The sequence below is a fragment of the Parus major genome, chromosome 3 (assembly GCF_001522545.3).
Source record: "Parus major isolate Abel chromosome 3, Parus_major1.1, whole genome shotgun sequence".
Classification (NCBI taxonomy): domain Eukaryota; kingdom Metazoa; phylum Chordata; class Aves; order Passeriformes; family Paridae; genus Parus; species Parus major.
The window spans coordinates 107,287,054-107,311,557 of record NC_031770.1 but is presented as its reverse complement, the minus strand read 5'-3'; the positions used below and the strand labels follow the sequence as shown (position 1 = coordinate 107,311,557).

The 24,504-nt window shown below is 42.6% G+C and overlaps 1 protein-coding gene across 4 annotated transcripts in view; it reads right to left on the bottom strand.

The window, feature by feature from the left end:
- The window catches only part of ADGRF5 (adhesion G protein-coupled receptor F5), a 42,447-nt gene that overhangs the window by 5,090 nt on the left and 12,853 nt on the right, over nucleotides 1–24,504 (bottom strand). For 3 of the 4 annotated variants that reach the window (XM_015621043.3, XM_015621044.3, XM_015621042.3), the window contains 17 exons: nucleotides 20,022–20,176; nucleotides 18,550–18,677; nucleotides 16,368–16,428; nucleotides 15,638–15,802; nucleotides 14,079–14,258; nucleotides 13,559–13,686; nucleotides 13,033–13,091; nucleotides 12,193–12,335; nucleotides 11,149–11,355; nucleotides 8,985–9,218; nucleotides 7,478–7,642; nucleotides 7,130–7,348; nucleotides 6,655–6,873; nucleotides 5,275–5,427; nucleotides 3,862–4,058; nucleotides 3,092–3,271; nucleotides 295–1,662 (listed from right to left, as the gene is read on the bottom strand). In XM_015621043.3, the coding sequence (XP_015476529.1) occupies nucleotides 295–1,662; nucleotides 3,092–3,271; nucleotides 3,862–4,058; nucleotides 5,275–5,427; nucleotides 6,655–6,873; nucleotides 7,130–7,348; nucleotides 7,478–7,642; nucleotides 8,985–9,218; nucleotides 11,149–11,355; nucleotides 12,193–12,335; nucleotides 13,033–13,091; nucleotides 13,559–13,686; nucleotides 14,079–14,258; nucleotides 15,638–15,802; nucleotides 16,368–16,428; nucleotides 18,550–18,651 (3,780 nt within the window). In that variant the 5' untranslated portion in view covers nucleotides 18,652–18,677; nucleotides 20,022–20,176. Of the gene's footprint in view, nucleotides 1–294; nucleotides 1,663–3,091; nucleotides 3,272–3,861; nucleotides 4,059–5,274; nucleotides 5,428–6,654; nucleotides 6,874–7,129; nucleotides 7,349–7,477; nucleotides 7,643–8,984; nucleotides 9,219–11,148; nucleotides 11,356–12,192; nucleotides 12,336–13,032; nucleotides 13,092–13,558; nucleotides 13,687–14,078; nucleotides 14,259–15,637; nucleotides 15,803–16,367; nucleotides 16,429–18,181; nucleotides 18,476–18,549; nucleotides 18,678–20,021; nucleotides 20,177–24,504 lie in introns of those variants that run through there. The other variant, XM_033513093.1, reaches the window with a different exon arrangement.

The window sequence follows — 24,504 nt, the reverse complement described above, 5'->3', positions numbered from 1 at the left end:
GAACAGGGCTGTTTTCCTGGTCTTCAACAGTGAAGTTGATCCCAGAACTACTGGCAAAGTAGGCAGTTACCTTCAGGTCAGCTTTATCTATGTGGCACATCTGCTAAGGCAGCTGAGAATATGAAATACTGCTGAATTCCTGGAGTGGCTTTCCCAAAGAGCCTTTTTGGAATAAGGTTGTGTAAGGGAAATTTAAGCTCTTCCCTGATGTTCTTATGCCCTGCCAAGCACATCACTGCAATAATGTCTCTATGTTAAATCATGATAGAGGAAACAAAAATATGTGCAACTCACCTGCAAAACATTGAGCAGACTAAAGAGGATGTGGAAAGCTCGATGACTGTTTTTGATGATGGTGGCAAGGCCTAAACCCCAGGTGAGGCCTAACAGTGGTGTCAGGATGGCCACACTTTTACCAATTTGAAACAGAGATTTCCTCTCCTGCCCACTTGACCTATCCCCAATTGTTGGCCTCAGAATTTTTATTATAACAACTGCGGCAATGAACAAGTTTGTGGCCACGATGATCAAGGCAGGTATGACAAAGGCCAGGAGAGCTTTGCTGTCCTTCCAGTTGAGCCAGCAGACATCCTTTCTCGTGTAACTGTTCTTTGGCAGTGTGACAGCCATGGTGGTGACTGCAATGATGAAGGGGCACACGTATCCGAGGCAGAATGCCACCGCCTTCTGAGCCGTCTTACTCGTGTTGTGTAAGATGAACACCAGTCTGTAGAAAAGGATGAGGCCCAGGCTCAGCATCCAGAAAAAGACACACAGGTAGAAAAAATGGATGAAGAAGGTGGCCATGATACAGATGTCTCTGCTCATCTGCTGGTTTTGATCAGTGATGGTGGCAGTGACAATGAACCAAACGTCAGCAAACAGCAGGGATGTAGCAATGTTGAGAATACAGACGTGGCGCATGTAGGAGGTTGTGTTGTTTGTCACGTACTTCCAGACCAAGGACTCAATTATGATGCAGACCACCAAGCTCACGATTGAAATGGCCAGGCCAATGTAGGAAATATAAACTTCAAAGTCTAGCTCAGAGGATATATCAGGTGACATCAGGATGGAGAATGATGTCAAGTGATTGCAGGAGCAAATGACATAATCTCCGAACTCTGTGGGTGTGCAGCCACGAGTATCCCAGTCCCCTCTGTGACTGTTGAGTGTGAAGTTCCAAAAGACACACTTGGGCATCTTTAGAGACAAGTCTTTCTTTGCAAATGTCATATTAACCTCAAACTTCTGGCTTCTGTTGCTGCTCAAAGTTGTTGTTATCAATAAACCGTTCACATATTCAAATGTATTCTGGGGCAAAATATGTCCAAGTTTTGAGTACATCACACTGACAATGGTTGAATTTTGGGTTAGAGTTTGGATTTCGGTTTCACTAATGAGCACTTGGACTGTGAGGTTTCCTGTACTGTGGAAGTCCTTGTTATAATCTGTCTTATTTTCCTTGACAACTATCCCTTTGAGCTGCACAGTGTTTGCACAGACAGAAGGAATGGTGTTATTAACTGGTTGGAGTTGCAGGGCAAAATTTTCTACTGACTGCAGTAACAAAGAACTTTGTCGTGTCTTCTCTTCATTCATGCCTTCCCAAGCTTCAGTTGTGGAATCACCAACAATTAAGTCCACTGTGGATAGGAAATTCTGGAACAACAACAGAATAATGCAGTTACTGAAATCCCACACAATTAATTGTTGTTTCTGATGGTAATTTATGTGTGGTCCTAGAAGTGCCTTTTGAAAAAACCCAGTATTTTCTTATTTTGCTCATTCCATGTGAAGTCTTCAGTTGCTAACCCTCTGCATACTCTGTTTGCAAGTTAAGATTTCCAAGAGCAGAGCTGTGTGACTATGTTTTTAATATATTATTTGGTATTTTTCATCTCCAGCCTTCTTTCCTTTCTTTCTTAGTGTTCTTGCTGTCTTTGATTTCTTGGTGCCTCATGTAGGGCTCTCTATCTACAAACTATCAAGCCTTTTTGCACTTTTCTCTTCAGAAGAGCAGTGCTTTTCCTCTGGACCTCACAATCAAAGTTCCAAATCACTTCTAAGGTTTCTTTTGTTATTCATTTGTTGTTACATCCAACTTATTTTCCTTGATTGATCATGGTTCCTGGAATTCACTCTTCCCTATTCCTATTTCAACTTTTTTCCTATTCCTACTTCTATTCATGGAATCATAGAATTACAGAATGGTTTTGACATTTAAAGGTCATCCAGTCCAACCTCACTTCCAGGGGGCAGGGACATCCAGCTTGATCTGGGACACTTCCAGGGGTTGGGGCATCCACAACTTCTCTGGTGGATCTATTCCAGTGCTTTACTGTCCTCACAGCAAACAATTTATTCTTAATACATAATCTAAACCTGCCCTCTTTCAGTTTAAACCATTATTCCTTTTCCTGTCACTACAGGCCCTGATAAAAAGTCTTCTTATAAGTCCCCTTTAAATATTTAACAGCTGCAATCAGTTCTTCTCTTCTCAAGGCTGGACAACCCCAACTCTCTCAGCCTGTCCTCATAGGAGACCTGCTCCAGCCCTCTGACCATTTCTGTGACTCTCCTTTGGACCCACTCCAGTATGTCCACAACATTCTTGCCCTGGAGACCCCAGAGGTGGATGGAGTGCTCCTGGTGGGATCTCACCAGAGCAGAATAAAGGGACAGAATCACCTCCCTTGACCTGCTGGTCACAGTCCTTGTTAAGCAGCCCAGGACATGTTTGGGTGGCTGGGCTGCAAGAGCACGTTGCTGCCTCATGTCCATTTTTTTATCCATCATCCCTTGTCCTTTCCTGTCTTAGAATGCTGGAGATATCCATGTGTTCCTAGAATATTTCTAGTTGCTAAGCTTACAGCAGCTTCTCCTTCATGCATAGACTCCTTGCCCTCACCATTTTGAGTGTTCATAAACTCTTCTGTATCTTTGCTGTAACTTCATCTTATTCCCTTAACACTTCCCTGGTCCTGATCCTAAGCAAGGGTGAAACTTCTCCAGGGAGAACATCATCCCCTGTGACAAAAGGGGCCAAAGAGCTTGGTGGGTGTAAATAAGACTTAAAATAAAACCTTACCTGCATAGTGAGCGCCTCTGCCTCTGCTGGGATAGAGGAGATTATATCCAGGATGGTAACAATTGCACCTAGGTTTGCTGAAGAATGGTTTATTGTGGTTAGCTCCTTTTTTGTCTGTTTCACAAGCTGTTCAAGGTAGGAGGGTAGCTGTGCTTTTGCCTCGGGGCTGTTGGCCAAGGACTGGAACAGAAGATAACAGCACATCCCATGTGTGAAATCCTCTAACCTCACTGAGAGAAAGGACTCTGGATGGTTTGTGTGTGGGAAGAGCACTGTGGGGTGATACCAAGGCTGAAAACCAAGGTGTGGCACCCATCTGTCAAGCACAGTGGCCAAGGGTGTGGGCAATGTAGGAAGGGCCTTGGGATGAGGTTGGGCAGTGGCCCAGAGCTGTTCCTACAGCCTCACTCTCGGTGTGCTCTCTAACATGCTCTGGGCTCGTGCCTGAGCACAGCTCAGGGAACGCTCCAGGCCAGCAACTGCTCCTTTATGGATGCCATGGACAAGGTCACCTTGCCTGGGAGACAGAGCATTCATGTGTGTGGACATTATCCATGCAGTGCCTCAGGCCCTCTGTGCTCTGGGAGGGCCCTCAGCTCTTTCTCTGGCTGGTGTAAATAGAGCCACACATTCTTCGCATCTTTTAAAAGAAACTTTTAAATGCTTCATGTATTTGAGATTATGATAAGCAAAAATCACGCAACCAACACTTTTGCTCTTCCTCCCCAGCCACCTCCCCACCCCAGCCTCTCCAAACCCAGGAGTGCTACCTCAGCATTACTCAGCAGGTCATTTATTGGTCCAGACAGGCAGTCATTCCTTGCAACCTTCCACGAGCTGTTGATGCAGTGGTAAGTTGTATTGCCTCGAGTAAAACCTTTTGGATTTTGCACATCACAGCATGGCTTTATTAATATGGAGCTTTCTGTTCCAATGCCCAATCTGTCTGAGCAGGAAATTTTCTTAGCTGTACAAAGAGGAGACAGAGATAGAAAATAGGCAGCAGGGAAATGAATGAATGACCCCCACAAAACCTGTGATCTGTTCAAAGATCTTTAAATTAGGATTTCAGCTTACTGTCTTCATTAATTATGATCTTTCAGAACATATATGTCTCACATTACCAATTTTTATGGATCGGGAAATTAAAAAGGAAATCTAATAAAGCTCTGATTTTTGAGTACTGAATCAAATTAACAAATCAACACCCAAAGACTTAGATGTATCTGTTAGATTACAGGGTTAGACAGACCTGGAGTGGGATTATATTGACCATTAAGTGAACAACAATTCATACAAAGTTTATTCTGTTAAGGTACTCAATACTGCTGAAGCACTAACAGGAAGTTCATTAAGACCTTGATAATGAGGCCTCAACAGCTTTTTGATGAATAGTGAGTGTTGCTAATTGTCTTTGATTGGCTTAGTCATATCAGTAAGTATCTGCTGATTAAAGTTATTAAAGTAATTAAAGTGCCTGCATATTTATTGCCTAAGAGAGTGAAATCTGGCAGATACAGTGATTCAACTGTAGGTTCCACTGCTGTGGAAAAAAGAAAATTTCTGCATCAGGGGGATGTCCAACATTTCTTCCTTTCCAATTCAGAATAAAAGAGCTGAAATATCCAAACTTGTGTCAGAACTAAACATCAAAGCTGGATTTATCAATGCTGAACTCCAATTACCAAACATTCCCTGCAGAGCTGACTGGAAGCTGCCCTGGTCTCTGCAGCACCTCACAGAGGTTGCCCTTCTTGTGTTCAAAGTGGAAATGCTCTCCCACAGGCTGCTCTCCTGAGCCAGATGAGGCACCACAGTCTTTGATCCTTGCTAAATTGTTGGTGCAAGCTGGGAGCTGTGTGACCACATTTCAACACAGGGGATGAAGCTTGGTGGTGCAGCCTGCAGTAGTGACTAAACTGTCACTGCTTTGGAACATACTGAGACCACTCTCAAATACAGAAAAGACAACACATTTTGTCTATTTATTTTTAAAAATTACATCAAAACCGGTATTTTTCTCTGAGTGTAAAAATTTCCCATCAGAAAATGAGACAAAAGTTCTTGGATACCAAAGAGCTGTTCCTGTTAGATGTCACTGGTGATGAATTTGTGGCACCTGATTTAACAAAGATAGTGGGATGTCCTATATAACAACTATAAACAGTAACTTTTTTCCTTACCAGGTATCAAGTGCAGTCTTATATGCTCACTGTCAACTTCCTTTCCAATGCGGTTGATAAACTTGCAATATGCCACGAAATCTTTATCTTCATTACATTCATTTTCCGTGTGATTGTACATGTAGCAAAGCAAATTGCCTTTTTTCTTTTTCTCTGTATGGATGGAAGAAGACAGGTTAATGGAGATTTGGGGTCAGTCAACTAAAACCAGCAGAAAGCATTGGCAAAACTTTCTTTTCTGTGGGTAATTGAAAAATAAACAACTTTCCTGTGGGAAAAAGCTCCCTCTCTGTATGCTGATCTCTGTGTCTTACTCCCTCCATAATAAATCTGGCAGCTGCTGCATGATCAAAACCTTCTCATTTACTGGTGTGGGAGCAAATTCTCCCCAAACCCTCTTAGCTGTGCAGTAACTGAAATTTGCTTTGAAAATAATTTTTGAGAATACTCTTTGGCCTTACCACAGGTGTTCCATTTAGGCTGGGATACTGTTTTGCTGTTCTTATATGGCTCTTTTGAACTCAGGATCTGTGCCACACTCCCACTGCTTTTCAGAATGTCTGTGCCTGAGGGTGAGCCTCCAGCTGCAGTCTCTTCCAAGAACAACCTTGCCTTTTTCTTAGCTACTGAAGGCCTCCTCAGTCTCCAGCTGCTTTACTCCTCAGCCTGTTGTTTTTGCACTCCTGAGTTATTTTTGGTAGATCGTGTTTGCTTTTTTTTTCAAATTAAGTGTTTTGTAAATCACTCGAAAAATTCTAGTATATATAAACAACTCACTTGAAAACTTAAGGAATATAAAAACATGCCAGGGAAGTTGGAGAGTTGCCCTAAATTTGAAGACATAGAAGCGTAGGCTTTTGTACTGTTAAAGATGTGCTCCCTGTATCTTCAGAGAAAATGGAGTAGTAGTTTGAACTGCATTCTTAATGGATTACTCAACATTTTTCATGAACTAGTAAAATTAATTTTTAAATGAATTTCATTTTCTTAAGTAACATTTTTTCAGTACTCATTTTAAAAAGTGGCAGAATGGAAGATAAAAGCAAATAAAAGGAGTTCAGCAATTTCCAGTCTGAAGGAGGGTCAGGATGTTCGCTTCTCCCCGTCTGGCAAGTCAAACCAAAAATAGAGTTTACCTATTATGTATTTATCACTACAGCAGTGACTTCAGTTCAGTATTAATCCCAGCCACATTCCCCAGGCATGTTCACCATCCTAAAAAAAGTCCATTTCTCTTTTTTTTCACCCTCAAAAGTGCTCCTGGGTAGTCATGAAGGCAGTAACTATGACTTGTTAACACAGAACTGAAAACAAAAATCCCAGAGACTGGGTTGTGATACAGAGTGAAACTTATGATTCTGCAAGTTTATTGTGTCTTACCAACTTGAAATTCATTTTGCTGAACCCAAAATGTAACCCTGTAGTCTCTCACGGTCTTTGCTCTTATGCAGCACTCCAGGGCAAGTGGCACTTTGCACTGTATCGATGTTGCGATGGGATCTATCAGGATGTTCTGCTTCAGGGGCAAGGAAATCACCTCGATGGTCACATTGGCAGAACTGTCCAGGTTTTTCTGTGAGAATGTGCAGGTGTAGGTGCCTAAAGGAAGGGATACAAAACCATCTCAGTCTACAGAAGTGCTCCTCAGCTTTTGCGTGGTCATGAATGCTGAACAAGTACAGTGCTGTTGGCAACATCAAGTCTTGCTGTCCTCCAACACTTATAATTTTAACTGTGGGGGCTTTTTATTTACTGTGGCCAGGCTGCAGAGTGATCTGCAGGGCTAGGGATGCTGTAAATGATCTGGTACAGAGATTTCATTGCCTTTGTAGCCAATGAGACTGTATTCACTCACCTCTCCAGTCTGGCGAGGCAGACTTCACTGTGAGCACAGACGTGGCTGGGAATTTGCTATTTTTGATGCACATATCACAGTCTACTGTTTTTGTGTCACTTCCAGACTGGATTTTCCAACTGATGCTGTCATAATTGCTCACATCACTTTTGCATGTTACATTGAACCCGTATCCCTCGGAAACTGTTGAGTTTGTGCTTGAAGATATTGTTATGTGGGCTGAGACAACACAGGACAAAAATCACATTAGTAAGAGGCTTTTAATCATTTTCTTGCAAATTCTGTGTGTCACGGAGGCCATCTATGCATTAAAGAGCTGTTGTTTCATGACAAGTCCCTGCCCCTCACCTTTCCGCAGGTACGTCACTCTGATGCTCCGAGTGCGCCTGGCTCCGTGTCCAGTCTCCAGCTCACACGTGTATGTGGTCACTGCACCTGACATCTCAGGTGGGCACTGGGACTCATTGATGTTGAGCTGGTATTCAGCGCAGTTTCCACTAAAGCTGGGTGCTCCTAGAGAGAAATAAGCATTGTTTGAAGGGCTACGAATGTCAAAAAATATCTCTGGAAAGCACAAGCAATTACTGTAGCTATGGAAACGCTTTTGGGTTTGTATGTAATTGACATGATGGCACTTTTAACTCATCATTGCTGAAGTTCATTCACGTCTTTTACTCTGGCAACACTGACAGAGTGGCAGCACACAGCTCTGTGCTGGGATTCCTCCTGCCAGAACTAATCAGAACGCAACAACACTGCTTGGAAATCTCAGGGTCAACCAAAATCAGCAGTATTCTGGTTAAGCCTAACCTCATTATCAGTTTTATTTGGGTGAGTAAAGGTAAGTAAAAGAAGAATAAACACTGCAGATTTTAATGTTGTCTAATTTTGAAATAAAAATGTGGAGGCACTTGACATTCATTCAACTTAAAACCTGAAGAGTGCTGGTTTAGGTGTGAGCAGTAAAGCTGCCCCACGCTGCAGCTGACATGAGAGCAGAGCAGAGCTCCTGGGGGAAAGCCTGGCCACAGGGAATGGGGTAAAACAGCCCATTGCAGTGGGCCAGGATCCCCTCTCCCTGCAAGCAGAGCTGCTCTCTGGTAACTGTCCTCTGTGGAACTGACTGCGTGCATGAGCTTTGAAGATTTTATCTCAGTTTGCTTTCCTGCTTTCTGTTAAGTTTCATTTACGGCCAGTAGTTAACAATAAACAGTTACTTCATACCCATAAAATATTAAGAGGGCAATAGACCATTTACAGTGATGGTTCATAGACATTTATGAGCCTTTCTGTTCATGTTACTTTGTAGCTCTTTGTAGCACATTTACTTGGTGCCTTATTAACTCTTTATATTGGAAAGCTTTATGGAATGCCTCTGACTCAGCTGGCATGTGATGTAACACAGCTACAGGTGGAGAGGCAAACAGTGCCCATATTTATCTGTACTGCAGCTGTTTCACAGTGCAGCACTTGTACCTCACAACTGCCAAATCTCAGTATGTGGTACATGAAAGATCTTTGTATGCCGAGGGTGATTCCAGAGATAGCGGTGCAGACTGATGCGCTCATCCTTGCTCTCAAAGTTAGACCATGCAGAAATAAGCTTTTTGGAAGAAGCTGCTGGTCCAGGAGCTGTTTCCATCTAGGATGGCACTGTTATGGCATCAGTGTATGGAGATGCCTGAAACTCCACTGGCACCTGCACAACATGTACAGAGTCTGTCCTTCCCCCTGCCTCTCACACCTTTGGAGCATATCCTGTGTTCATCCTAGGACCTGGGGCAGCCACTTAGGAGGAGATCTTTGAGCAGTGAACAAACCTAGCAAGTGAAAGACAGCCTTTTGTTAATCTTACCTGTAATGTTGATTGTTCCATTTACTTTCCAGGAAACCTTAAGCGATTTCAATTGTCTGTCAATGCAACAGGACAGCAGAAGACGCTTTGCTTGCACTTCAGGACTGTTACATGTGACAGTGACATCCTCAAAGTTTGGAGTGATGTTTAGCGGAAAGACAGATATTGTTTCTGTGCTGTTGTGTATCTCTGTGTGATACTGACTGCTCATTATGAACATGCAGCTATAGGAACCTGGAAAGCATAAACAACAGTTTTTGCTGAGTTTGCCTCTATTTTGGAATTAGAGTTACTTCCACATCTAGTTTTCACATGTCCCTGCTCTGCAGTGGCTCTGCTACTACTACTGCTGATCAATATGCACCCTCAGGTCACCTGCAGAATGCTTTCTGCAGACCCCTGGTGTAAAATATATCCAGATTAGGATTCACTGTTGATGAGTATTTGAGATCAGTGTTCTCAGACCGAAATACTCCAAATCTGGCTGAGTTGGTGCTTTTGGGATCTATATATTGCCCCTAGTCCTTATGGCAGCAGTACATCATGGTAAAAAGGTTCCTACACAGAATGAGTGACAGAAGGGTGCCCAGGGTGGACTCCACCAGAACTGGTCCCAGAGTAGAAGCTCTTAAGCTCTTCAGCCCTTCAGCTGCTCAGAAGGCAGCTCTGTTGCCAAACAGAGCACAGTACTTATCACAGAATCACAGAATCACAGAATATGCTGTGTAGAAAGAGACCCATCAGGATCATTGAGCCTAACTCTTGGCCCTGCCCAGGACACTCCAAGTCACACCATGTGCCTGGGAGCATTGTTCAAACACTCCTTGAGCTCTCATGCTTGGTGCTACAACCACTGCCCTTGGGAGCCTGTTCCAGTGCTCAACCACACTCTGGGTGAAAAACTTTTCCCAGTTATCCAAAACCTCCCCTGAGTCAGCTTCATGCCACCTCCTTGAGTCCTGTCCCTAGCCACCAGGGAGAACACATCTGTACCTGCCCCTCTGCTTCCCCTCATAAGGAAGCTGAAGACCACAATAAGGTCTCCCCTCAGTCTCTTCAAGGCTGAACAGACCAAGTGACCTCAGCTGCTTCTCATACAGCCTTTCCTTCAGGTCCTTCATCATCCTTGTGGCCTCCTTTGGACTCTCTCCGATAGTTTGATGCCTTTTTTGTATTTTGGTTCCTCAAAATTGCCCCCAGCACTTGAAGTGAGGCCTCCCCAGCCCAGAGTAGAGCAGGACAATCTCCTCTCTTGCCTGGCTGGTGATGCTGTGCTTGATGTCCCCAGGAGAAGGATGTCCCTCCTGGCTGCCAGGGCACTGCTGGCTCACGTTCAACTTGCCATCGACCAGGACCCACAGATCCCTTTCTCTTTATCAGCCACTCTCTCAGGCACGAGTCCCCTGGATGCAGCCAGGCTTGGTTTTGAGATTGCCAATCAGAGCTCCAAATTTCCCACTTATTTTAAGTATGTGGGTTTTCCTTCCCCCCTGGGACAGCCAAGTGAGCAGACCACTTACATAGGAGTGGAGACATCGAGGTTCAGGACATCTTCAGTCTGAACAATTTTGGATCCACTATTCCTACCTTGCACGTGTGTGCCCAAATATCTGGTCACAGGCTACCCTTTTTGAAGTTGAATGTAGAATTCACAGTCCAAAAACAAGAACTGAGTGGGAGCTTGAGCCCAAGCTCTGATAATACATAATAATTCCCCTGATAGCTCCTCTCAGAAAAATGCCACCAGTTTACCTGTTTTTGATTTTCAAAAATCCCTAAACATGCAAAACTGTAAATCTGAGCTCTGATTAGTTAGGTCATGTCTGTGTAGGGAGCAAGGGCACTACAGACAAATTCAACCACAGCCTCCAGTTACCACACCAAAAGAGTGGGAAGACCTCACAGCCATGCAGTCCCCAGGTATGAAAATGAAGCCTGGCACTTAGAACACCCAGTCACATATAATCACTTCAGTCAGTTCACATCTTACTGGCTGTGCCAGTCAATATGTAGATAATTAAAGAAAGCAACAGGAAAATTATGAGGGGCAATATAATTTTCACGTTTCCTCTAGAAAATGCAGCCACTGCATTCATCTTTGCTTTTTATATAACTAACCACAATAAAGAATTACATGTGCTGTTTTAACAATGGAAAATCATACCAGAATCCTTTGATGTCACGTTGGTAATTTTAAGAATTGATCTTCTGGTTGCTAAAACTGTCTCTATTGAATATCGGGAGCCGGTTGAGATGGCGTGGCCAAAGTGATACCAGGTCGCATTGGCAAATGTTGAATTTACCTCACAGGTCAGTCTTACTGTGTCCCCTTCAAAAATGTTCAAAGGTTTCATGGTGAAGTTTGTCTGATCTGGGAAGACAGAGAGCAACATTCTGCATTACTGTCACTTCAGCTCACATCTTTATGGTGTCTTTCATCTTCCAGGGGTCCCAGGTGCCTCAGGTCAGCTGCAGGGCACCACCTCTGATACAGGCCATGGGATTTTCCCCTCAACATATTCTTTTAATATCTTTCTCAGCTAAAAATTCCAGAAGGTTTTATGCAAAGAGTTGGAAATGTTATTACCACCACCACTATTTTCTTTAGATAAACTGGGAGGAGAAGCAACAAGGTTGAAGTAATCCTCTAAGACAGACCGTCCAGCACTCAGTGCACTGAGAGCAGAACACCTCCAGGGCCCTGGATCAGCAGCTGAATTGTAACACACCGTCCAGCAGCAGCGTGGAAAATGTGCAAGGAAGCCAAAGGGAATGTGTTGTCATATCAACTGCAAGAGTTTTATGTTTTGCTTTAAAGAGTAGGAAGCACTGGCAGCCTGACATTCTTAGAGCTATCTCAATTCTGGGGGTGAATTAAGGGTGCTCAATCTCTCTCCCTGGGACAGATCCACATCAGGGATCATTTAAAATCATTTAGGCTGGAAAAGACCCCTGAAATAATCAAGTCCAACCCATAACTGATCAGTGGAGTAGCTGGAAGTCTGGTTTCTCAAGAGAGGTACTGCATGCATGGTCCTCTCATGAAGGTCCTAAGCTTTGGCGACACAAGATAAAATGGAACAGCTAAGAAATAAATGTTTCTTGCAAGTCCAGTACCAGATCATCAACAGTATAGGGCAGCTACATGATTCAGGCAAAAAATACTAAAGTAAAGTTTGAAGGAAAGTACTGAGAGCTTTAAACTTACTAGTGATTATTCTTGTGAAGGTAAAAGGGTTTAGTTGGTATGACGAATCCAGAAACTGCGGTACAGCTCTGTTGGAATCTCCAACCTGAGTGAAGCTTGCTGCTCCTGTTCTTACTTCATAGTTCACAAAAACACTTCCAGGGCTAAACAGATACAAGAATGAGAGGAGCACCAGGATTAAATACCCTTGTATATCAGTGGTTTTCTATGTTGTGGTCACCCATCTTGCATGGATGGGAAGACCTCACAGGACTTCTCCTGAGACTCAAGACTTGCTCTTTTATACAAGGAAGTTGTGCTACAGCTCTTCCCTAAGAAGGAACCCCTTTATGTGACACCTTCCTTGTCTGATGTTTATTCCTACTAAACTTTCCTTAGAAACCTAAAATGCAGCTGCATTTAAATATGTGTGGGCAGTAGCAATGTCTCTTTTATCCAAGGCTGTATCCAGAGTCCATGTACTATTCATCTTCCTCATGGCCTAGGAAATTATACTAGATTTATTTGCATCCTTTTCCCCTTTGGGTAGAGCTCAGTCTTTTCCATAAAAGGCTTTGATCCAGATGGAGAATGATTATGTTTCTTGGACTTTTGCATAATGATGAATTCTACCCACAATTCCATTTCCATGTTCATAGCTGGGCTTTGCTTTGCAGTGATTATTCAGATATTATAATTATTATATATATTATAATTATAATTATTGATTCTGTTATTCAGTGTGGGCATACTGGGAGTGGATTTTAGGCAGAGTGAATGTAACCTTTGCTCACTTGTGTCTCCTTGACACTGGACAGAAAGTTTTGTGTCTTACAAGAAAAAATGAAATTATTTACTTACCTGAAACCTGTTACTGTTGCCAATACAAAACCTGGTAAACATCTGTAGCTGGCATTAAACTGTAAACAAAGACAGGTGACAGGGTGTAAGTCCTGTGTATTACTGCAGTGTGCTTAAAATAGGAAAATCTCCATTCCTGAGGTGAGTAAGGACATGTAGCATATCTGATACAACAGGCCTGGTGCTCTCCTGGTGTCATGGAATACATTTCTGTTCATGGTTTCATTCCATGTGTACCCACATGGATTTAAGCTAGGACCAATAGTATGATCTTTTTTTTCATGCTTTGTGTACAAAAGATCCTTAAATACTTCCCAGTGTATTAAAACGAATGGAAATATTTTCATTGGCATCAATGGAGTCAGCTTTGGTCCACTTTGTAGCTCCCACTGCTGCACACTTCCCAGCTGCCCACAGAGACACTGACAGGCCACCCAGGCACTTGGGGTAAACACCCTATTTTTTATATATTATATATTTCTTAGGGGGCTCTTGACCTTCAGAGATGAAAAACTAAAGTCATTACCGCTTTTTCAAGGTCCACTTTGTATTTTTGGTATAACACAGAAGAAGAATCCTTGAGATCATCCTGGAAGGGTGAGTCAAGTCTGACTGACATATTCATTACAATGGGCTCTCCCATACCGCATGACTCTGTAAGGAAAGACATAAAAACAAATGCAAAATAATCAAAACCAATGCTTAAAAGGTGAAAATCTGTTGAAAATCTGATGAGATGAAACTTTCTTTGCTCAGCAAAAGCTGAAAGTCCCAAAGAGACATGGGAGTGACTCCAGGAGTTGGGGCTCCAAATGCAACTAAATATCTGAAAGGGTTTGGGTCAAGGTGGCCATATCACAAGGAGAAGAGTTTTAGACCATCTCTGCAAACTTTCCACTTTCACAGGCTGTGTGGTATCCAGCTCAGTCCTGATGTGCTTTTTATCACACCTTTTTTCACTATTCTGACCTCCAAGCAGTGAATATATGTATATGATACAGTATATGATCTGCACAGCGATGAAGTTCTGCCCCATGTCTCCTTACCCTCAGTCTGGGGCTCACAGTAGGGTCCATGGAAAGGCATTTTCTGCATGTAGCCACAGGGCAGGGCCAGCTCCAGGCTCAGAGAAGGGCAGGGCATCACATCACTGCACACTGTGCTTGGCCAGGCATATCCATTCTCACAGAAGCAGCAGCTGCTGTTCTCACCACTGGGCAGGCAGACTGGAGTCAGACAGACAGAGAAATACCATGAGAATGGGAAATGGGGCATAGCTATTGCAAGATAAATATTCACCTTTCTTCATGACAGGGATCTCAAAAATGTTGCCCTTCTTGTGAGTTCACTTGAATGATGCCACAGTGATGAGCTGGCACCTTGCAAATTTTACTCTACTAGTTGTAAATGACTAACCAGAAATGGGAACCAGACTGGCACTGGGAAAGGTCAGATTAATTACTTTTACCTGGCATACTGGCCAGGGTCCCATAATACTTTTCAGACTGGATATTTTTCACCTGACCTAAAAGCAAGTGTATAGGCTTTTAAAGATTATAAGAGCAAGAGCATTCAGAGTCCCAATGGCTAATAAAGTGTTGTGTTGTTCTGTCCCCTGGCAGATTCTGTGTGAGAAAATGTAACATTATCCTTAAGTGCTTTAAAGCACCAAAAAAGAAACCAACCAAAAAGACCCAGCAAAACAAAACCAAAAACAAAACCAAAAACAACTCCCCCCAAAATTGAACACAAAACCAAACCAAAACAACCCTAAAAAAACCCAAAAAAACTCCCCAAAACCCAGCCCCAACCCACCCCCACCAAGAAAAATTATAAAAAACAAAACAGAACAGAGCACATCACTGTAATCTTTTCTGCTCTTAATGTGTCATTGGCAAAGTCAGATGTTAACAAATTGGTTTTCACACATTACATGTGAGCCTGAAGGCCTTTATAAGATGCATTTGCATGTTGTTTTGGGAACTTTTGAGCACTTCCTTTCGTTGCTTTATGGTTCAGTGATAAAAAGGTATCAAATCTCCTCTGCTGTTGTAAATGCTTGGTGTGTTTGTATATGCTGCACTATATTGCTCAAATGTGATGTTGTTCAACCACAACTTGTGTAATAAAACCTGTCTTATGATATCTTGCCCTGTGAAGAAGAGGTTAAGTGAGCTCTGTCTCGTGCAGACTGTCTCTGTCAGGGTCAGAGTACAGCCTCTTACAGCCATCTACGTCCCAGATACAGGAGGAGGGAAGTAAACAGTCTGATAACTGCTGTCACAGCTTCCTGAAACTTGAAAGTAATTCAGACTTCTGTTAGCTAAACTGGAGCAAAATCCTTCGGCTCAGGCTCCCTCCGGCTTTGTCCTTTCCTTAGGAAGAGAAAAGCATTCAGAGCTATTCCTAATGCCAACATTATATAAAGAGGAGTGGAGAGAAACAGATAACAAATATGCTGTTGTGTGCTACAGCTTCAGCCTTGCTGGGTATTTCAGCAGGAGTTTCACTGATTCCAAAGCATGACAGGTGATAAAAATGGGAGACATCAAATACTGACAAAACCCCACACTATCCAGAAAAAACAAATCAATAACTAACCCACCTGTTGTAATGTTGATGTTTGAAACTGTTGTTTGTACATTTGAAATGTTAATTGGAAGATTGATGTTTTTGAAATAGTCTTTGATTGGCTCCAGGTAAGATGAATCCTGCAGGCTTACTTCAATGTCAACAGTGTACTCCGGAAGGGGGAGGTCAAGAATAAGCACTAAAAGAGAAATAGAATGAGACTGCAAAGCTGTGTTTGAGGGTAAATCAAAAATTGATGGCCTCCAGCTTAGTATTTGGGGTCTTTGTTGCTATTTGATGGTAGCTTAGTGTGGCATTCTGCTTAGGGAATCCTCTTACTCCCACCCAGCAGATATTCTGCTCCTGTTCTATCTGCTGCTTGTCTGACAGAAGTCAGATTTCTCTGGTGTCAGGGCATAGGAAGCTGATAAAAATGACATCATATATTCATAGAAGAGCTGTCTCATCCCTTTTTTCCTTAGAGTCAGTAAACTGATGGGTTGCCAACCACAGACTGAGCCATATAGGATTATCTTGTCTTTATCTCATCCCGTGAGTTTTCTCACTTTATCCTTCTGATTCTGTTCCCCATCGCACTGAGGGAGAGAGAGCAAGTGGCACTGTGGTGCTTGGCTGGGGTTAAACCACAACCACACCTTGTCCTTGATGTTCCCTGCTCAGTACAGCAAGAAATGCTGTCCCTAGCAGTGATTTCCCCCTTGGCCTACTAGAAACCTGTTGTTACCATACATTTGTGTACGTACTGTTTCGCTTCTGCCTTTGCATCTCTGGGTAGAAGCTTTCCTGCCCTAGCGTGCTGTCAATCTGTGGGGAGAAAAAAAAAAACAGGGTAAAGCTCTGTGAGAATAACAAAGTGAAATTTTAGCTGCTGTTGTTGGCAAAAGGAAATTAGTGAAGAAAATACTGACATAGATAATTTTTTCCCACTTATCTTGGCCTCACTTCTCTAACCTCCTACCCCATCTTCCTCTTCAAACAGAAAATTTCTGTCATCCAAGCAGGGAAGGGTTAAGCACCAGCTGAGGGATGAACTGAGTTTGCAGATGCCTCTTTGCATATCTCTGCAAGCCAACTGTCCCAGCTCAGGAGGATTTTTGTGTCTGAACCTATGGGGCTGACACAGTGCACTTAGTCCTGGGCCAACCTTGTGAACTGCTTGGGGAACCTGCCCACTTGGCCTTTGAATCCAGAAACTGGACTCTGATCATCTTTTGCTTTCCTCTTTGCTCTGAGCTCCCATGTCTGCAGCAGCAAAGCCAGCCTGAGCAGGAGAAGAAAGGGGATTAAAAAGCCTTGGTTCCAGTTGCCAGGTCAGCTATTTTGGGGCCATCAGTAACACACAGACGACCAGGGCAGGGGTAGCACCATTTCACTATGGTTGGGTTTACACAGACTGCAGCCAAGTGAGATTCAGACCATCTTATCTTTTTTTAATTGTGCCCTAAAAATACATTGGCACCACCGTTAGCAAGAAAGGCTAAAGAAACAAGCAAAGACTCAGGCAGGAAATTTGCAGCTTTGCCAGTTTCTTGGTTCCTACTGAAACCTTTATTTACAGAAAGGGTGAATAGCTTGGCAACTCTTAAGTAATCTCTTTACATAAAGGAACCATCTGGTGTGTGATTAGAGCTGGGTTTCGTATCCCAGCTGTGCTGGGGTGAGGATCCCAAGGCATGCTGGCACTTTTTGCACTGCTGGGATGGCACCTTCGTGTTAGAGGTTGGCTGCAGGAGTTATCGAAAGTGCACTGTGACCCACATCTTCCTCCAGGTTTGGACTCAGTGGTTTCCTCTTCCAGTTATTCTCCCAAACAAACACAGGGTACTGCTAGGTTGCTAAATACTTCACATATTTCACACCATTAAGTAATGACTCATCTGCAGGCTGTCCCATGATCAGTGGTGCTAAAAAAAGAGGTGTTGCTTTTTTCATGAAAACTCCTAAGTGCTGAGATGAAGACAGCTTGAAAAAACAGACCAAATGAGATATCTGGCCACTGTTAAGACATCTACTGAAGTGCAGATGAGGCTGCTGCAACCAAACATATCTTGGTTTGCCAAAGCAGGGGGTAGTGGCAGAAAGAGCTTAAGGAGTTCCTACCTTCCTCTTCACATTTCCTTTCCTTTTTTTTCAACTTTCCCAGAGAAGGAGGCTCTCCATTTGCTCACAATGGAGAAGATAAAAGAAGTATTGTCTGGTCTAATTATAACTGTGATGACCAAGAGTGGGTAGATTTGTAGACTAGTTTTATTTATCAGTTTATATTTACTTCTATTTGGTTAGACCCTTTACTTTCTCTGTTCCTCTTTTGTCTTTTTTTTAGGGAAAATTTGTGCAGAAACTCTCTGTCAACAAACGCTTGTGCAGGATGAAGCAGAAAATGGTTTTCCATAATTCACACAGCTGGTGAAAGAGAAAGGATCTGTGAGGATTACTGAAAAAGTGGGAAACTGAAGTAAAATCTCAGTTCATGGGCAACATCTAAACACAAATCACTCAGGAGTGGAGTTTTGGTCATGTGCACTTGTCCTGCTGTTGAGACAGTTTTGTCACCTACCTGCAAACACATCACTTGTAGATATATTTGGTTCTTCTCTCACAGGATGGGTGAATTCCATCCCCAGGCAGTGCCCACATAAATGTTATGTAGACTTTTCTCCAGGGACAGCAATTGAAATCCCTTGCAGACCAACACAGTGAGAGACAAAATGTGTTTTGTTCAGTGTCTTTTGGAGAGGCTTTAAGACTGGGAAACATGAAGAGCCCAGTTTTGGATTTCTCCATCTCTTTCACACACTCTGGGTTCAGATTCCCCCCTGGTCTTATTCTGACTTCTTCCAAGGTTTTGTGGGTGTAAAGGAGAACATCAAGGTGCTACAAGCAGAGACCCAATGGAAACCAGTGGGGCTGGGGAAGAATACTCACTACATAGGAGAATGGATAGAAGTTTGAGCCCTGTGGTTTCTGGCAGCAGGCTGAGACCAGCAGGAACAGGCAGTGGAGAACTGTGGTGGTTGGGGGCAGCATTTTTCCTGGTGACTTTGCTGTGCAGCCTGAAAAGACAATGAAGCAATGGGACCAGGGAATTTTCATCTGATTCACACCATAGGAAATACCAGCCCACTCCACAAAAACAGTGTGTTATGCCTCCCTCAGCAACTCTGCCTGTTCAGTCCACTCAAGACAGGCCTTAGAGCAAGGCCTGTAATTATTCCTGTGCATTGTCATTAGGTTGTTTCCCCCATTTCTCTTTTTTCTCATGTCAGCTGCACCTACTCAAATTACTAAGAGAAATTGCTTGGAGAAAGCAGAGTTGTGAGCAGATTCCTAACAGGAACCAAGGAGGTACTGAAAGTCTGCCATGAGAAAAGTTGACTTTGGATCTTCAAATATCCCTCTCAAATATCTTCAAATATCCACAGCCAGGAGATGAGGGAACAGTTAGGAATGTTGCTGCGAGGGCCTGTCATGTTGCAGCAGGGAGAGCTCTGCTACCAACTGTATCCCACTCTGGAGAGGGCTGCAGCATCACCATGGGCTCAGCTACAGATGTCTGTGTGTTTGCTAACCCTTGGCTAGCAATGGACACAATGAAGAGTGGCATCTCCTGGAAATAATCTGTGTAATCTTGACGTTTTAGCACACTTCTCCATTAATTGCACTGAAGTTAACAAATAGGTAAACTAGAATCTGGGGACCATGACACACAAGAATATAATGTGGTGCCTGAGATCACACACCCCCCACACTCCCACAAACCCACACCCCAATAATATTTTCTACCTCATTAATACCTGAGCTAATATAGTCACACAGCAGAATGGATGATGAAACATAAAGGGAGAGGTAAAATATTCATGGACCCTTAAAACAAGTGCTGACACATTTATGCAACCAAAGTGAAGAGAGAAAGTGAGGTGAAGAATACATAAAAGATATGCATTTTAGTATGAATATGCACCCTCTAGTTATTCCTAACAAAGTGTTTTCTTAGCTCCAGAACTAACAACTAGTAGAGAGCTACAGAAGAAGGCAGAACCCAAAAGGATTGTGAAAATATTTTTAAGCACTGAGGAAAGACTCTAAGCATAGTACTGAACAGTGCCTGAGTGGATAACATCAGCCTGATTAAAATCATGAACTCTTGTAAAATGACAATCTTTTTGAATTGAAAAGGCTGTTCATCCAAACTCAAGTCTTGCAAGGCAGTGAGTCACTAAAGGAAAACAGAAAATCAGCACCTTCTGAGATCAGTGGCTACCTATTGCAACCATCAATATCATTGATATGATCAAAATAATTTATGGTGCTCCCAGGCAGGCTGGGGCTTTGCTGGCACTTTCCTGCTCAGAGGAGTCCATGACAGAAAACAACATGAACATGATCTGTGGTCTCACCTCGTGAACTGGAAGAGGATGGCAAGGAATTTGTAGCCAAGCATGCACTTGATAACACCAAGGTAGATGCCCAGAAGTCACCATTTATGACTTTTCTCACCAAATGTGGTTCCAAGAGAGATCCATCTGGAGTGGGACTTCACCTGGATACTGACCTGGTTAAAATATAGGAGGCAAAAGTAGGCATAAATTATTTTCTTTTCCAATACAGAGATGTCATCACTAGAGCTCTGCAGGAATGAGGTGTAAGCCTGTACCTTACTCTCTGCTCTCAAGTGATGCAGAAAAGGCAGTGATCAGTGATGCAACATGGTGGAAAATTTTACATGTTTGAGACAAACAAAAGCAAAGTCTGTCTGTGAAGATCTGCACTGGGGTCACAGGCAACTGAGTAACTTGATCATGAAATTCAGAACTGATAAGTGTAAGGTAGAAAGAAATTATCATGACATTATGTATTCTGTGATGGACTCTGAACTGACAATTACCACCCAAAAATGGGGTCTGAAGAAAATGTCAACTGAATTCTGAGATGCAATTAAAGAAGGAAAATTAATTTTAAAATATTTTAGGATAGCAATGGAGGGAAAAAAACAACCCCAAAAATAAACCCCAAACCCTCCAAACCAATGGAAACAAAACAAAACCAAAACAGAAGTAAATAAAAACAGAATAAAAGAAACAAATCAAAAAACCAAACCAAAACAAACCAAAAAAACCAAAAAACCCCCTCTTTTATCAAGACATTTGAGCTAACATAGTATAGGTGCTCTTATACCCCTGTGCAGGAATAATGAAAAAGAAGGACATCACAGTGATTCAAAGCATCTTCCCACCCCACTCCAAAATAATTTAACGTAAAAGGGTGTTACAGGATTTTTTTTAATCCAATCAATAAATGGCTAACAGAATTGGGGGGAAAAAATGTGGGGAATTTCTTTTCAGTTCCCTGGGCATGTCTGTCACTATATCCAGAATTCTACAAAAGAGGCTGTTTTCCTGATTTGAAGACACCATCCACTTGTAACAAACTCAAAACTTCCATGGATCTGACTGATCCCAAGATCAGTACGGATTAAAGTGCATCATGAGGGAAACATTATAAGCTGTGACACAAGTTTTGAGACAGTGACATGACTTAATAATTGAAGCACTAACTAAACAAAGGTTTCTGGTAGCTTTGTATGTTCAGCATATTCTCATAACATACGGAAAAAATCTTAATCTGGACAAAGTGTTTGTGTCACATGGGTGACAGGTTGATGAAACCGGTAATAGAAAGGCGAAAAGGTCATTAAACAAAATTTATGATGAGGGTAAAAACATCTGGCATAGTTTTGCATGTATCTTTTGCCCTGCTCCCCAACTTGCCTTCATATTCAAATGTTGTGGGTCAGCCTCTATTTTCAAACACATCTTTTGTGTGACTTCATGTAGCTGACAGCAAACACCCTCTTAGCTGTACGTGTGAAACACCATATAGAGGACAACTCATGTAAATGAGAACTGGGCTGCTTCTCAGGCTTTGGTAGCTATTTAAAGCTCTAAAACATCCCAAGCCAGTATCTAGAAAGCCAGAAAACAAATTGCAAATGGGGAAAAGTATTAAATGTTCTTCTCAAGCAATGTGGCTGCTCCCTTCATTCATTTAATTTCTCAATGAATAAAACATTGCTGTAAACTTTTTAGAGAGCAAATTCTCAAGTATCTGTCTGCCTTCAGTGGGCAAAGCACATGTGCAGACACATTCCTCCTTTCTCATACAATCTGTCTCCTGGGAAACAATAAGTATCCTCAACTTATAAAGACCCAGAGAGCTACAGAAGTCCAGATTTGCTACGAAATGCTTGTTCTCCACAGCATTCAGGCTGGAAAATATTGTTTAAAGTTAATCCTAAAATGCAGAGGATTCCTAGAGGTAAATAACAAGGTCTCATTTTAACCCAGGATACACGGGAGATACATGACCTTCTTTTTAATTTTTCTCTAAACTTCACGTTTTCATGAATTTTGTAAAATAATTGCACCTCCTGCAAATCCACTCAGCACAATAGTCACCATCACACAGGTTTTATAAAAAAAGACAACACCCAGAGATTTAATATGATTTACCTTCTCAGGTGGTTCAAACAGAAGATCTTCTAATTAAATTCATCTTAAACATCATCTGCTTTCTACCATAGCCCAGGTTGCTCTCTCAAAGAGATATTAAACTACAGGAACTTTTATAATTAGTTGAACAAGTTATTACTGCCCAGAAAAGAAGTTGCCTCTAGAGCCTGCACTCAAATTTCAAGTATGAGGCTCAGCAGATATGCCACTGCAGAAAACCCACAAGGCATTTTAAGAGATATTTCCTGATACCATTCATCAGGTTGTACTCATTATTTCCCCCTGCTCTGATCTGAGTCCCTCAGTGTCTTATCTGCAGATTAGTGGACTAACTTGTTCTGCTGCTGTTACTCACCTTCTTTGTTCTAACAAAAGAGGGTGTTGAGGACTGAAAGCAGAAAAATCATGTTTTGTAGCTCTGGCAAAATGTCTGTGGGCTTTGACTTAAGCTATAAAGGAGGAAACCCATAAATTTTCCTACCTGAGCTGGCAGTATGCTCGCTGTGGGCTGGGCTGGAAGGCTCTTTGGAGACACATTTATGCCCTTGGAGAAGCTGCACAGAGATGCAGACCTGTGGCTCTGATGGCCACGGTAATTCCCAGAAATCAGGGAAATTCTCATGTGTTATGTATGTTTCTACCTTGAACAAAATCTGGAGCCAAGAACACACTGAACAAATAGGGGACATCTGTCCAAGTAACAGTGGAGCCCTTGTCCCTGCAGTGTTTGATAACAGTTGGTTTATCAATGGAATTTGTTTCCACAGCAGTGTGTGAGGCTGACTGAGCTCTGTGGAAAACCCTGGGATTAAGCTCACGTTGTGGGGGAATTATTTTTTAAACACTGATTAACTCAGGAGACAGTTCTGTTCCCTTTTCTGCAAACCTGGTCACCTGCTGCTCCCTGCAATGTGGTGAGTCAGACCTCAGCCATTTGCAGCAGTTTTAAGGTGATTAAATTGGCATGACTGATGCCCTCATTACCCTTACAGCATGTCTTTGTCATCACTGTTGTGGTGGCATCAGTCTGATTCATTGCCCACCCAAGCTGGTTCAGGAATCTGAACAAGCAGAAGACCAAGGCTTCATCTACAGCACTTAATTCCACCACCTCTCCCTCTGCAGATTGGTTTTATTGATGGCCTTGTGCTGGTGCCTTCCAGATTCTTACTCAGTTTAACTCCCTGTCCCTGTAGAAAACTAAAGCAGCAATAAGGTGTCCAACTCACTTTCATCTGAGTCTGATCAGTTTAGAGAGGGTCCCAGTTAGTGCCAGGGCCAGAGCAAGGAGATGAGCAGCTAGGTGTCCCCAACCAGGGAAGAGAGATGGAACAAGGGCTGGCAGACAGGGCAGGAGGGTAAGGATAAGGAGGACCTCTTCCTTTCTGCCCTGGCAGGCTGTTCAACACAAGTTCATGGTCTAACCCTACATAAAAAACTGATCATTTTCTCCCAAAGTTGCTCCCTTGGCTGACTGCTTGCAGGTTTGAATGAGCAGCAGTGACAGTGCAGAGGCTGAGATGAGGAGGAGGTAGAATTGGCTTAGGTTGAGTTACCTGTACCTGTGGTGGAGTCACACTTCCCACATTGCTAGCCCTTGACTAGAAAACTGGTTTGTGTTAAACTTTCTTTCTCTAAACCCCCTCTTTTTCTCTTTGCTTTTGCTTTTGTGTTTTGTTTTTTTGTTGTTGTTGTGTTTTTTTTCAAATTTTAAGAAAGAGCATCCTGGGGTGTGAGAATGGGAAAGGATGTCAGCAAGGCTTTCTTAAAAGAGGGCTTCTACTCAAGACTTATCATCAAACTGCAGCCTAAAGGTATGAGAAATATTGGTTTAATTTGTAGGAAAATGTGAAATTATACAATGTCAGAGCATTAGGTATGTAATCAGCTTGGTATGTGAGCACAGGGGATGTCCTGATCCTCCTGATGTTTTTTCCTGTACTCATTCATCATGTACTGTCATGTCACCAGAAACTGTGAACTTCCTGTACTCTAAAGATTTAAAGTTTCAACACCAGAATATTTTTTTATTTAAACATTTGAGCTCACAGGCTCAGGAAAGCAAACAAGAGGTGCGTTAGAGGACACCTGCTCTGAACGAGAAGCGCTCATCCAAACCAAGGCAGAACTACAGGGATCCTGTAATTTACTGGAAATGTGCTGTTTTAAAAGCATTTTGCACACACTTCATCTGTCATGAAAGATGGACCAGGGTAAGGTTCCCACACAGCTGCACCCTGGGAGATGCTGTTCAAAGAGAAACAAATGTGGAAACAACTTGGAAAGAAGCTGTTGTGGCTTTCTTAACTCACCCATCCTCATTCCAGTCCTGGACATTCACACTTCAGTCTCATCACTAGAAATTAATCTC